This window comes from Lycorma delicatula, chromosome 3, assembly GCF_047948215.1.
Source record: "Lycorma delicatula isolate Av1 chromosome 3, ASM4794821v1, whole genome shotgun sequence".
Classification (NCBI taxonomy): domain Eukaryota; kingdom Metazoa; phylum Arthropoda; class Insecta; order Hemiptera; family Fulgoridae; genus Lycorma; species Lycorma delicatula.
The window spans coordinates 3,927,050-3,942,666 of record NC_134457.1 but is presented as its reverse complement, the minus strand read 5'-3'; the positions used below and the strand labels follow the sequence as shown (position 1 = coordinate 3,942,666).

At 34.4% G+C, this 15,617-nt stretch overlaps 1 protein-coding gene across 3 annotated transcripts in view; it reads left to right on the top strand.

Moving 5' to 3' along the window:
• Had1 (beta Hydroxy acid dehydrogenase 1) overlaps positions 1 to 15,617 on the top strand; it is a 48,663-nt gene that overhangs the window by 25,066 nt on the left and 7,980 nt on the right. For all 3 annotated transcript variants that reach the window (XM_075359377.1, XM_075359375.1, XM_075359376.1), the window contains exons 3-5: positions 6,171 to 6,379; positions 8,089 to 8,246; positions 15,364 to 15,506. In XM_075359377.1, the coding sequence (XP_075215492.1) occupies positions 6,171 to 6,379; positions 8,089 to 8,246; positions 15,364 to 15,506 (510 nt within the window). The remainder of the gene's footprint in view (positions 1 to 6,170; positions 6,380 to 8,088; positions 8,247 to 15,363; positions 15,507 to 15,617) is intronic.

Below are 15,617 nucleotides of genomic sequence, written 5' to 3'. Positions count from 1 at the left end.
TAGATAGAGAAAAAAGATTGTATGAATGATAAAATTTTTGAATCCAGATGCAAGCCCATAAGGAATTGTAAGATATTCTATAACATCATTACATTGTTCCCTAAAGTATTTCGTATGTTAATCGGTAGTTTAAACTTCCTATGCGATGCTGCATAATAGACACAGTTCATAAGGATGTGTTGTACTGTTAGTTGGCAGTTGGAGAGGGCACAGACAGGTGCATGGTCTGATTCATGAGGTGACCAAAGTAAGTGTGCACTATTTGCCGTCGATGGTTATTCCTGCATGAGGAGCTCCACGGTGATACATTGTTTTTAACTAGATGTTAACGTTCTATTCAATTTGCCACTTATCACGAACCAACCTCTTCAGAAAACAGACAAGGTTGTTCAAAACAACACGATTAGTGAAAGGAGGCTGCAAACACCGTCAAAGTGTCACGGGAATTCAAGGCATACCTTAGCTAGTCAAAAGAAAATTGTTAATTCATTTCACAAGTCTCCAATTAAAAATGGAATATTTTCTGCTAAATTAAATGGAATATTACTGTTGACACACAGCAGCCGATCAGAGCAGCATTTTTACTATACGTTAAACAATTTCATCATATACGTGCGATACAACAAAAAAATAATAAAATATATTCAACGTTAATATATATAAACATTATATTCGATGTTAATGTAAATAGATATTATCAAACGGCCGGCTTGATGATTAATGCAGGTCATTTATACGAATTAAATGACATGATATTAATATATTTTATAACATACTATAGCGTGTGCATGACGTCATGCGGATTCTCCCAGATGTAGCATTGACCATAATGCAAATTAGTTTTGTTCGCGTATGCGCAATAGCATATTTCAAAACGTGAATCCAATATTATACAATACTTTCCTCATTTACTACATATACGCCGTGGATTGTAAACTTGTATATTTAGACGATGATTGCGCGACGATAGGATTAGCTATCTGTGACGCAAATTCTTTCATAATTTTAGAAAAGGCTGTTATTAATGTTAAAAATGATGATGCTTTCTGGTTTAAATGGGCCATTTCATCGAAACATGTAACCGGTAATAATTCCTAGCTTAGATAAACGTTATACTGTTGATTTAAAAGATAGATACGCTAACTTTTCCAGTCGAGATAAAAGATATTAAAAAAAATTGAAGTCGCCAACAATGTGTCTATAAATGTATATACGTTGACGAATGATGTAGAGGTTAGGCCTTTAAAAGTTTGCGAAATTGAAAAACCAAATCGTTTCGATTTATGATATTTAAAGAATTAATTTACATCCGAATGATATTTCACACTATTGCTATATAAAAGACTTTTCACGATCGGTTAGGTCACAGTTGACGAAACGTGATTCAGCAGTAGATGTATGCAAACGTTGTTTTACAGTCTATTATAAAAATAGAAACGGTGTAGATAGAATGAAAGCTCATTTAAAAGTTGTATTTACAATGAACCTGCGCATATAAAAATGCCAAAACCAAGTGAAAATGTATGGAAATTTAAAAAGTACGAAAATCAATTTCCAATGTCCGTTGTAGCATATGCAGATTTTGAATGCATATTGAATCCGACACCGTATTATCCAACATATACTAAAAATTATAGTTATGCGGCACACGTATATGAATAGATGAGTTCTTGCCTATATTTCGTTTGTCACGAATCGGTTTTTGATCAAATAAAACTAGTTCTACCAAATCAACCTTTACTTTATAGAGGCGAAAAACCCGCTGAACATTTTATAAATGTCCTACCCACCCTATTTCTTAGACCAAATTGATGAACCGATGGCATATACTTACGGGATGGAAACATTCTCAACCGGTAAAGAAACAAAATTCAACAACGCTTAACTATGTGAAATGTGTCGTACACCGTTTGGAGGGGAAGTAGAAAAAGTTATAGATCATTGCCATTTCACCGGTCGTTATCTTGCCGCGTTATGTTTTAAATGTAATCTTCGCAGTCAAGCGCAAAATACCATACCGATATTTATTCACAATTTAATCGGTTACGACTCGCATTTCATTATAAGACGACTAGACTATGACGAAAGCGATATAAACACTGTTGCTAAAACTACTGAAAAATATACAATGTTTACGAAACGGATGTCGGATGTTTGAGTGTAAAATTCATAGTCACTTTTCAATTTATGGCCTCAAGTTTGGAAAAATTAGCGTCCAATTTATCAAAACATTCATATCATGTCAAACAACACTTTACGGTAGACGATTTACCAAAAAGGGTGTGTATCCTTACAAATATACGGTTTCGTGGTCAAAATTGGATGAAACACAATTACTGACGATGAATATAATCACGCGAAAATAGTTTGGGATCATTTTAAATGTAAAAATTTATGGGAATACATTGACGTATGGTTAATTGGCATTTCTCCCGCTACCATCCCATTTGGTCGCCCTAGAGCATAGACCAAATGTCAGTGCCAAGATACGGCTACTGTACCTCTAAAACAGTTTAGCGACCTCGTTACCTAAAAGATCCTAGTGAGTTACCTATCAGCGTGAGCGGATTAAGCAGGGTGCTATTCACCACCCGCTTATGTGTCCCAACCGTTCACTTGTCAAAATTAAATGTAAATCCGGGAGGCGCACCCCTTGTTACTAATTACTAAAAGTCATTAACGTTAATAAAATAAAAGATAGCAATTTAGGCTGTCACGCCTCGGTCGCTGTATGCCAGCTACTGCCTGTCCACCATTTAAAGCGCTTGGAGCTTGTATCTGGCTGGTGGCCAGCCATTATCTCAGGAAAAACTTCCCACAGCGGCGCTATAGGAATCAGTATAACCCAGATTAATTAAAAGTTCACTTCGCAACCTCATCGAGGAACCCCCACACGGTCCGACAATGCGGCTCTCGCCACACTGACTCGCCGTTTATGAGCGGCCAGTTTTCCCCCTGACCTCTTAGTTCCAGGGTGGCCCGGTCTCTGCCCCCCCCCCTCCCCAAGAGCAGGGCAGCCGAACATCATATGCTCGTTCGACTGGACCTCCTCCCCGCAGACACACAACTCATCAGCCGCTAGGCAAAACCGAAACAGATATTGCTTAAAATCCACATGGTTGGTGAGGACTTGGGCACCCGCTGCCCTTAAAAATGAATTCGAGGCATACCATCCCCCCAGATCCTGTTTAAACTTATACAAGGATCTTCCCTTAGTCGTGGTGTGCCATTCAAGCTGCCATGCCTCCATCGCGAGGCTCCATAGCCTCTTCCGCAGGCGGGAAATGGGCAACTGAACGAAATTTAGATCCGGTGCATTGTGATCGCCGTTCCGCTCCGGTTCTAGCCCGGCTCGAAATCGCATCCCAAATGCCTCGGCTTCGCGACCTCTTCGCAACTTCCACATGGCTGCCCGAACTTTCACCACTAAATCGATTGGGAGAGCCTTTCCCAATACGGTGGTAGCCTCGTACGAGGTTGTTTTAAAAACACCAGTGCATAATATCAAGGCTCTGCGCTGGGCACTCCTTAAATTTTGAAGCAGTGCTCTATTTGTATCCAACTTATGCGCCCAAATTGGAATCCTTCCGAGCAATTCTTCTAAGTTTGTGCATCAGAGACGGCGTCCGCCGCAACCTGCATAATGTGGTTACTAAAAAGCGCACTTGAAATGCACACTAAAAAGATGATAACACTCAGATGGATTCAAAGTTGCAGTATATACGAAATAAGTTAGAAAAATTTCAAATCGAAAATAATAGAGTTATAAATGAAAATTTAAAATGTAAGTTGCAAATTAACGAATTAAACGGTAATTTAAAAATAATTAAAACCATGGCCGCACCATATTTATCTACACTTTTTCCACTCGATGAAAGTGATAATTGCGTTATAATTTTGGATAAAAATAAAGACAATGAAGAATTTAAATATTATGCTATTCGTGTTCAATTAAGAAATCTAGATGAAGCATTGAATAAACTAAAAAAAAGATATCCCGATTTTAAAATTGTTTATAAAAAATTACCAGATCCGAATTGTGTACGATTTTTTAATCTTGCTTTTAAAGATCTTAAATTTAAAATAAAACGTAATCATTTTAATATAAATATTGAATTTGATGATTTTATACAAAAGTTAGATATGATATCTGAAAAATCTTTTAGTAAGTAGCAAATCGCGGCAACAGTAAAAGAAGAGTATGTCAAGTGGATTGACATACTGCAAGCCCTCGTTGACGAGTATAATGATACAGTTCATTCAGCAACAAAATTTAAACTGAAAGATGTAAATAAGACGAACGAATCGCAAGCGCTTGCAAATCTAAACAAAAAATACTATGGAAAAAAGGATGTTGTAAAAATTAAATTTAATGTTGGCGATCATGTTCGCATAAGCAAGTATTCGAAAAAGGTTATCTGCCGAATCGGACGAATAAAATGTTGAAAATACTGTCGCCGAATGGCTTCGACGATTCGTATTTCATAAAAGGGCCGTTTTTTGCGTTAGCTCTAAGAAGAGCTGTTGGGTCCTGAAGCTGGTCTCCGGTGAAATCGGGGAGTTGCGGCTCGTCCATCGAGGTCCGACCGGGCTTTCCCTCAGCGGCAGTTGGGTCCCCGCTACAGCGTGGCAGTGGTAGCCCCCAGAGCCCCGCAGTATCGGCTCGGCGTCGGTCGTCCTTCGCCGACACGGCCGAGGCGGTTCTCCCCGAGCGATTCCACGCTGGGTCGGCGGCTCCTGTGTTATTATGTCCATTATTGTACATTCAGGACACACAGAACAAAAAATATAAAAATATGATTTTGTAATAAAACGTGAAATAAACTTCCACAAAACACTATTTATAACATGAAAATTGTTAAGTAATCAAAAGAACAATAACCTCACATTATATAAACAACTTAAAATATGGGTATGGCCAAGGAGTGAAGCTACAACTTAGAAACAAACAAAATATTCACTGTGTTTGGATTAATTTGTGTACTACTATATATATATAAACACATACACAAACCTGTAATAAATTTTCAACAGTTAAACATTAAAAAAATGAATTTTAGCAAATACTTACCTCAAATACTTACCATTTTTCGGTATGATATTGCTACCTAAGCTCCCAGGCAGCAAGTCAAAAATTTTAAATGGGAAGTGTCAGATTATGAATATCATTTTAAAATGCAATGAAAAACAAAAATTTTAGAAAAAAAACTTATATGAAAATACTAACCAAAATGACAGCTATTTGATGTTTTCATAACTAGTTTCATAAATGGTCTGCAGACGCTCTCAAATAACTGTTTAACAGTTAAATATAAATAAAAAAAAAAAATTAACAAATGGTTTTCAAAATGATGTATTTTCTGGTATATTAGTAATTTTTAAGTTCCTTCATTGGGGTTAGGGATGTGGTGGTTTCATGCTGAAAAAAAGACTGTTCTGAGAGGAGAATTTGCTTAATTTTTTTTTTTAGGGTTTCATTATTGAGCAGTTACGTAAGAGGTAAGGGATTGAAGACTAATTTTGATAACACAAAGACAGACTATGATAATTATGTAGATATACTGGAAATGTGTAACGGTAATAAAAAATTACATAATTTAAAAAAATCTTTGAAAGGCCAATCCTTCCAGCATTATTCTTTCACATCCTCTTTGCCTAGTAGTAACAAGCCTTTTTCTTTTCTCAGTGTTTATTTGTGATCCTATCTTTTTAATTTCTAATACGGTTTCATAATCTTCTATTAATGTCTCCTAATATAAATAGTCACTTAAACAGATTTAACTATTACCGATGCCATATACAGAAGTTACACGAGATGTAAAAGCTCATGCAAAAGTCCAACAGCATTGCAGCTAGATATAAAGCGTAAAAAGAATTGTATTAAGTCAAGATGAGTAACGCTGTCCCTCTCAGAAGATTCACCGCCGATATATTGACTAGCAATTGCTAATCAACCAGAAGCCATTTTGACAGGACTTGATTGACACGCTACAGTAAAAATATTCTATAACAAAATTTAACATGAAATTTTCTGTTTTAAAATAAAATGTATGTAGTTAAATTCAGTCATTGACACGATTAAGTCATTTTTGTCATCAGGCAAAACAGTGTTACTTATTAATCTTTCCTACCGAAATGATTGTATTAATTTTTTTTTGCCTTAATTACAGGTACATCACAGATAGAAGAATGTTCAAAAGATGCGATATACATCCAAGAATGCGTACCAGAAAATTTAGAACTGAAAAAAAAGGTTTTTTCAAATTTAGATAGCGTGGTCGGTCCAGACACAGTTTTAGCTTCATCAACATCAACATTTATGCCGTCTCTTTTTTCTAAGGATCTTAAACACCGCAGTCAAGTTGTCGTCGCCCATCCGGTAATACACTGTTTTTATTAAATACAATAGATAAATTTTTCCGATGATATTTAATAAAAATTAAAAGTAGAATCTGTAAATATATAGACATTTATGGATGTTGATTATAAAAATTGGAATTTGATCAGTTTTACTGTGTAAACTTATCATACTTAGCGGCTTATGAGAAACAGTAGTAAAAGTGACTTGGTTGATGTGCAGGTGACTTAGAACAGAGGTAGTAACTACTACTATTGTGATAAGATAAAGTTGTGGTAGAAATTTTCCACCGCTTCCTGTGATTTGGAAATTATTGAATATTATTTCTAAAAATACCCCAAAATGTCTTTGATCAACATTATACTTCAAAATATGTCAATATATTTTATGTTTATATACTTAATTTTGTACGTTAAGAAATTCAAGCGCCAAATGAAAATAGAAGCTTCTGCACACAAACTTATTTAGGTTGTGAGGCTAAGACCTTGTGATGCTGTTGATATACTTTGAAAGATTTCTTTTTCTTTCATTCGTGTTAATTAAAGACAAAAAAAGATAAAAAACTTTACCGAAGAAAAGAATAAATTAGTTTTAAACAACCTTTTTTAAATCAAACTACTGAATATAAAGAAAGGTTTATTTTTGTTTTAAATAAATGTAATCCGAGTAACCTTTATAAAAAAAAACGTAGCTCATGACTTTGCCTGGTTTAGTAGAGATTTGTATAATAATTCTGAAAAACTTATGCAGATAAAATATTTTACCTTTTCATCTAACTAAAGTACTACCATTAAGGCAAGTAAAAGAGAAATATGAAGCCAAATTCTTTTATTGTGCCCCCAGATGTTTCTTTGTTTCTCCATGCGTCACACCACTAGGCAGATTCTCTTATGATTTCTTATTGATTTCACGATAGAAAAATGATCTTCTTTCTACTTTAGAGAAAACTACCTACTTATATCGTTTTTTTATTTCTATTTATTAAAAACAATATGTTCATCTAGTTACTTATCGTACTTATTAATATAAAATGTTTTTCACACGTACTTTTTTTTAATACCATGCATAAAAATGTATTAGAATAAAAATGAACTTATCTAATCGACAAAAGGTTTTTATAAAATTTTCTTGAAATTCATAGCCAAAGAACCAACTACTCTGTTGGATAAGGGTGATTTCTGACAAAATTTCACTAACATTACAACATTTATTAAGACTATATTTTAGTTATTATAATAATTGATCACCTACGTAACGGAAGGAATGCTTTTTATAAAATCTGTTGCAGTTTATTTTTGTACTTTAGCAAGGTGTTAGGTTTTTGCTCGGAAGTATTTGAATAAATTACGCTGAGTATTGGCTTAACAGCTGGAGTTAATAAGAGGAGAATATAATGCTAGTGTGTCCTCTTATTTGGTTTCGCCGTGTGTTCCTTTACTGAAAATAGTTATATATTTGCCGGTTGGCATATGTAGTATCTTAGTACAAGTAGAACAGTTGTAAAAGTATTATAAATTTAAAATGAATGACCGAACTATAGAGCAGGTTAATAATTATTATTTGAATTATAATTATTATTTGCTTATGTTGAATACCTTAAAACGTATCTTGCGTTAATTAATGATGCAGAAAAATCTGCATCAGAAAAATACTCAACATTTATTCATATGTAAATCAATATTTCAGTTTTATTGTATATTTTATAAAGACGATGACATTTTTCTTTCAAGGTCAATCCACCGTATTATGTACCTTTGGTAGAGATAGTACCTGCACCGTGGACCGAACCAAAATTTATAACTTTTACAAAAAATATAATGGAAAAAATCGGACAGTCTCCGGTTACATTATCAAAGGAAATTGAAGGATTTGCTCTGAACAGAATTCAGTAAGTTATTTTCAATAAATATAAAAATTTACGTATCTTTATTAACATATTTTGTTAGATATGTTAGATATGTCACATATGATGTGAACTATCAGTATTAAACAGGTAAAATTTACATCATACAGTTATAGAAACAAAACAAAATACATCTCTACATCATCATTTTATCATTTCATTCGCATTTTTAAATAATAAGTTAAATAACTCGTTAATTCATTAAGTTTATGATATATATATATATATATATATATATATATATGTTACAGAGAGTCTTATAAGGAACCTGAAGGAATTTCAAGACATGTTCTGCAAGTGAAGATTAAGAAAAAAGTTCACATAAATATGGGTCTAGAAGCGCTTTGTTTTTCACTTACAACTTGTGAAAATATAGCTTTCTGTTCAAAGGGTAAAATGAAATCGTACTGAAATTCTTGGAAGTTAATAGCAGGGAAAATTGATGGTTTCATATAGTTTTTGATCTGAAAAATTGAATAAAACGGTTCCCAAAATTCCACTTCTAGTCGGTTTTAAAAAATTATTATAAATTAAAAAATTGGTGGTTGTAAAACACAATTTTTTAGGCTTGATTCTAGTAATTTCATCGTTAATCGGCCAAAAAAAAAAAAAATTTGCATCAAAATTTGTGAGAATTTAATACTGAGAAAAACTATTTAAGTAATGTCGACCGAGCGTAAAGAACAGTTTAAGAAATCTTACTTTTATTAAAAACAGATCTTTACGCGGAAGAAAAATATTGCAACGATGAAGTAGAACGTAAAAGAGTAAAGTATTTTATGCATAAACGATGAGGCCGTCCAGTCTGTAACTGTGATAATGTTTTAGCGATGGAAACATTATCTCCTTCACGCTTCTTCTTTCTCCTTCTATCTAAAAAACATTAGCGTTTGTCCATTTTGAGCAAAAAACTTTTGATAAAAAGCGGAAAATAAATATAGCGATTAGGATGAAGCTGATCGATAGCGGTCTTGTCAATACATCTCTGATGGCGCGTTCGAAACTCGAGCAGAACCCATAATAGGTACCGACACCTCGTAGCATATGTTAAATAAAGCGTGGAAAATGTGAAAAGCGTGTACGCTAGGGCTAGCAAATTCCTCACGATGCGCAATTCCCATCGCATCATGAGGAAAGCTCGCACCACAGTTGGACGACTAGGACATTTGCATAGTGTTTTTCCATAGCGGCGAAGCGTTCATTATATTGAAGAGGCTCGGATTGAAGTTCTGAGGGTAAAGAACTAGCTTCTACATCCTTCACCACCTCAGGTTGTGGGAGTAAAGATTGAGGTTGAGGGAGTAATGACTTGACGGTTGAAGAGCTAGTTCCATTATCCTGCTCCCCCTTTTTTAAAATCGGAAAATCTTTACCCACCAATCGCTCGGGACGTTGTGGCAGGTTATCTACCTCGTCCATATCCTCCGCAAGGCTGTTTCAGTTCTACAAACGACTTGCCTGACGGGAAAATTTATATCCTATTGCGTCCATCTTCGGGAGGACTACTCTCTTTAACGATTTGGGGATTATTTGACCCCTCTACTTTTTCTACCTTTATCGATCGGTTTCCAACATGAATTCTAATCGATGTCGTGTAAAAAACACGACTCGTGTAGTCTTTCCTACATCTAGAAATAAAAACTAATAGGCTCATAGTTAACCCTACCAGGTATCCGCACGCGTACTATAAACTAAAATGAGTGCTTCGTTAACATCGCCAGGTAATCCGCACCCGTACTTAAAACTAAATGAGTGCTTTGTTTACACCGTAAGGTAGCGCATCCATACTTAAAGCTAAGAGTGCTTCGTTATCACCGCAAAGTATCTGCACTCAAAAATTTCCTCTCGCCTTTTGTAGTAGTAGTAGTAGTAGTTCTCTTCTCACTTGTAACTGCTACAGTGCGTGCTGTGAATCGGAAACCGAGCCCTTTATATACTAATTTTGCCCCACCACAAGCTTAGACATTCGAACTTTGGCATTAATTTTTTACCTATGACCCTGACTTTTGACCTGACCTATGACCTTTGGCCTTTTTCAAGAACCCGCATTTCTATATTACTCACTTGGAGGTACTGCAGTTGCGGTTAAGAATATTTTTAAAGCATCATCTGCTTTCAGGTTTTAGCAGAGGCTAGCACAAGGCGGGTGTCTACCCGTACGGGGGTCAGGATGCTGTTTTATTTAACCTGGGATTACTTTTCACGTTTTTTTTTTTAAGTTGATTTGTTTTTTCATAGAGTCTGTATATCTAGCGCGACGTTTTTTTTAGGTTTTTTGCAGGTCGATGGTGCTAATAAGGTTGGAAAGTCCATTTCAGAAATACGCACACAGTCATCGAGATGACCTTTACATAATTTCTTTACCGGGCGAATAACTAAACCGAAATTCCCGTAAAGTTTATCGTGTCGTGATACATTTCACATAAAAATGGAAATAGTTTACCGGCAGCCTCTAACTCACAAGTTCCTCCGTAAGTTGAATGACGGGAGGTTTCGCGTACGTAATCGGCGAAACTTGAACGATTGTACCCGTTTTCATCGCGAGATGAATAAAAAGCTCGTCTCGATTATCAGCAACGTAAGTTACGATCGATTATTTTGCACCTCTACACAGCATTTGAGTATCGTAAACGAGATAGGAAAGCGAACAAAAGAGGCAGGCTCCGTCACCTTCGATCAAAATGACTTTATGGGGTATCGATATCACATCAACTTTGACCGTTCTCCGCCGACATACCTTAAATCTATCTACCAGCACCATTAAACACAACACTAATATTAAAAATAAAATGCCGTGCGCTTCTGCTTCTATTAATGAATATCTGATACGCAATTTTGTTCATTTTATTTAGTTAACTGTCTTATGAAATTTTATTTCTTATGTTTTATTCTATCTTATAATTGTTTTCGTTTTTATTTTTTTTTTTACTTTTTTTATTTTTTTAAGACGTACATATTAGAAACAAAATAGGAGCGGTGAGGATGTTTGCCCGGTGTTATTAACAATAACTGGTGATTTTAGTATCGTTAAAGTGAATCGTAATTTACGGCTCCAGAACATCCGAGAGAACGAAGAAAATTATTACGTAAGAAAGATTTACGATATAAAACTGACCTACTAAATTATTCATTTTAGTAAATATCGAAGATTTTTTTTAAATTTCCGCTCGATCACATTTCACCTCCTCAGGTGCATGATCTCTTGCATCTGTTTTTCGATATTTGTCGAAAAACGCACAAAATTGTTTTTAGATATTTATATGAAAAACACGTTTACCCAAATTCAAGCTGATATTTCAATTTGTTCCGCAAAATTTCGAAAAACGAAATTTAGTTTTAACGAAATTTAGAAAAACGAAATTTCAAAAGGCGAAATTTAGTTTTACCCCTTTTCATCTCCTGAAAAGTCGAATTTCGCAAAACCCAGAAATTAGTTTTTAAATATTCATCTCACGAATATTTATAAATTATTAATTTTAGAAGATATGGACTTTCCGGTCGATCACGTCAGACGCAAGATATCGAAAAATGCCGAATTGATTTTAGATTTTTACGTAAGGAATATATTAAAACAAAGATGAAGTCTATAACTTTTTTAGAAGCTGAGAAAATCGCGAAAAAACGCAAAGTATCATTTAACCCCCTTTTGAAGAAGACGAATTTCGCAAAATCCTTTCTTAGCACACCTCTCTGCTATATAAAACGAACATATCCTCAAAATTTCGTGTCTCTAACTATAATAGTTTAAAGTGGGCGTTGATGAGTGAACGAATGAATCGAATCAGGATATCTTCTTTCATATACAGAGTTATCATAAAAGAATGGTGCGGTTTCAGTAATTCATAGGAAGATTGTAGGGAAATTTCTAGCTGTTATATCGGTATCCCTGAAAGCCTCCAACCCAAAAGTTTATTTATCAGCAGTTGTAATCACGTCAGTTCTTGTATCGTTGTTGCGGTGAGTTTAGAGAGTTACTATGTTCTCGGATAAAGACATATCAAAGTGTGTTTTATCGATGGCCGAATTAAAATGCGTAATTTTAGTTCAACGTGCGTTTCGACGTGAATTCGGAAGAGATCCGCCGCACAAAAATAACATAACACGTCGGTTCAAACGATTTGAAGAAACCGAATCGGTTAAGAAACAGAAATCAACAAGCAGACCGAGTGTACCGGACGAAACGGTTGAACTAATTAGACGATCGGCGATTAGAAATCCTGGGAAGTCCATCCCCCGTCGAATTAGGTATTCCAAAATCAACAGTTCACAAAGTTTTACATAAAACACTGAAATTACACGCTTATAAAATCCAGATACTGCAGGAATTGAAACCCGATGATGGTGTAAAACGTTACGATTTCGCTGTTGAAATGTCGGACAGAATAAGTGAAAACGAATCGTTTTTAGACGATATAATTTTTACAGACGAAGCTACATTCCACGGGAATGGATGCGTTAACAGACATGATTCATGAATACGGGGCTCTGAAAACCCACACGCAATTATCTAGAAACAACGCGATTCTCCTAAAGTTATTGTTTGGTGCGGTGCGATGAAAACTCGTGTAATAGGGCCTTTCTTCTTCGCTGAAAAAACAATTAATGGAGTCGAGTATCTTGACATGTTAACCGATTATCGCTCTCCTCAGCCGGATGAACTCGAAAACATTCATCGACTTCATTTCCAACAAGACGGTGCTTCCCCGCACTTCAATGTATCGGTCACGGACGCTTTGAACGAAAAATTTGGAGATCGATGGATAGGCCGGCAAGGACCCGTACTTTGGCCTCCCAGGAGTCCAGACCTGACACCTTGCGATTTTTTCTTGCGGGGGTACATCAAAAGCGTTGTTTATACGCAAAAATTTCGCGACCTAAACCGCTTAAAAAACAGGATTAATGAAGCAATGACAACCATAACGAAGAAATGTTAATTAATGTTTGGGGAGAAGTCTAGTATCGTTTGGACATTTGTCGAGCGACTAAGGGCGCGCATATTGAAATTTATTAATTATGTAAAAAAATGTTTGAGACGACAAATTTGAAAAATAAAAAACATAAACTATAAGTAATTCTGTTTTAATTTAAACCATGTTCAAAACCGCACCATTTACAACCGATCGATGTGCTAAGGATCGAGCTGTTCGTCTAAAACCACAGCTCTTAAATTATTATTTCTATTTATAAAAATAAATTTTGTAAAGAATCATTTAAAATTTTGATGACGCAATACGATAAAAAATCATAAAACAAGTAGAATATTGAAATTAAAAAAAAATAAACACAAAAACCCTCTTATACGATCAAGGAGTATATTTTAGAGAATAAAATTAGTAATTTTTATAAGATCATCTTTTTTTTTCAATTTTAATTAAATGACATTCCCGTTTTCGATCTCTTTTTAATTTTATGATTTTAATTAATCTTGCTTACTAAATGCCGATCGGCACAAAAAAATTTACAGCACAAAGGAAACACAAATACTTAAAAGATTCTGTCAAATATTATATACCTTTCTTAATCGGTTTAAAAAAGCGAAGCGTTTATCTCTATAATACGAGTGTATGGCAGTAAAACATTTTACTACGGGTCAATTCCAAAGAGAGATAGTTTGAGCAGTACGTTTTATTTATCTAAAGCAAAATAAGGGATGATAGATAAATACCTATTTTAAGCAGATTTTTTTTTTTGAACCCAGCGGGTCGGTCTAGTGGTGAACGCGTCTTCTCAGTCACCTGATTTGAAAGTCGAGAGTTCCAGACTTCTAGAACTAGTAAAGTCAGCTATTTTTATACGGATTTGAATACTAGATCGTTGATACCGGTGTTCTTTGGCGGTCGGGTTTCAATTAACTACACATCTCAGGAACGGTCGAACTGAGATTGTACAAGACTACGATTCATTTACTCTCATACATATCATCCTCTGAAGTATTATCTGAAAGGTAATTACCGGAGGCTAAACCGGAAAAAAAGAAGATCGGTTAACATGAAGTAGAAACTTTTAGTTATCGATTTAAAAGTTAACGATGCGGTAACCCGTACGTTTAGAATATACATTCTATCGGCTTATTCACACTTCCCTAAAGTAAGATAACATAATTTTGGAAAAGCCCGGTTAAATTAAAAGTATTCTTAAATAAAATATACTTCTTCTCATCGGCTACGTTACAGCTAAATACGGGTATACCTTTGACACGTGAACGAAGAAACGACTATCATTCTGTATTCTGAAATTAAAATAAAATGTTATTAATTTAGGATTTTTTCCGACCTAATAAATTATCTAACAATTTTTTATTATTGTGAAATATTCATAGAATAAAGGCTGTTTATTAATAATAGTTTTAAATCGAAAGAAGACTCGTTTTAATATTGGAAAATATCCGCAAATAAAATCAATTATTAAAAAATAAATAAAAAGATAAAAAATGTTTATCGCACATTGAGAAATCGTTTTGTTTCTCTTCTAGGTCATTCTGATAATGTGCTTGTGGTTTTTTTTATAACTGTTTTTTTATCAGTGTTGTACTTGCGGTATCGTCGTACCGTTTTTATAATTAACCTATTCGATGTTATTTTAATATTGTTTATTTTACGTTATTTTATTTGTAGAGAGACACTTCAATCTTGCAATTTTGCTAAATTGTATGTACTCTACGTAAGCCACAAACTTTTTGTTTTGGTGCAGTGTCCGTATTACTTTATGTATTTATATTTTAATAGAAATTATTCTTTTTTCTTCAGCTCGTTTTGATTTAGTTATATCTAAATTTTTTCTTTTAAATTTCTGATTCTTTGTGAAGTTCGATAAATTTTAAGATTTACTTAATTATTTTGCCGATTACATCGTTAATATATTGTACAAATTTTAAGACGGTGTGGCGTGGTGTATTAAAATAAATAAAATTTAAAAAATAAATCTACGCCGTACACCGATCTAACGATGCGGCTATCGATATTTGTAATTAGTTTATTTCTTAATTAATCGAATACAAAGTTAAGAAGCGCTTAAGTAATGTAAACTTAATGATTATATCGAATCGATTATTCTAAGAAACAATATGTATTGTGAAAATAAGTAAATGTATTTTGGATTGCAGGTATGCGATACTAAATGAATCGTGGAATTTAGTAAACGATGGTATCCTAAGTGTAGCAGACATCGATAAAGTTATGTCTGAAGGCCTAGGTATGCGGTATGCATTTCTTGGTCCGCTTGAGACGGCTCACCTAAACGCTGAAGGTACGTAGACGGTTTCTGTACTTCTGCTTTCATAATAATTAAAACAAACCCATCAGAAAGATGACTAAAATATAATTTCCATCGATCACCCTCTAGTAAAATATAGCAAAG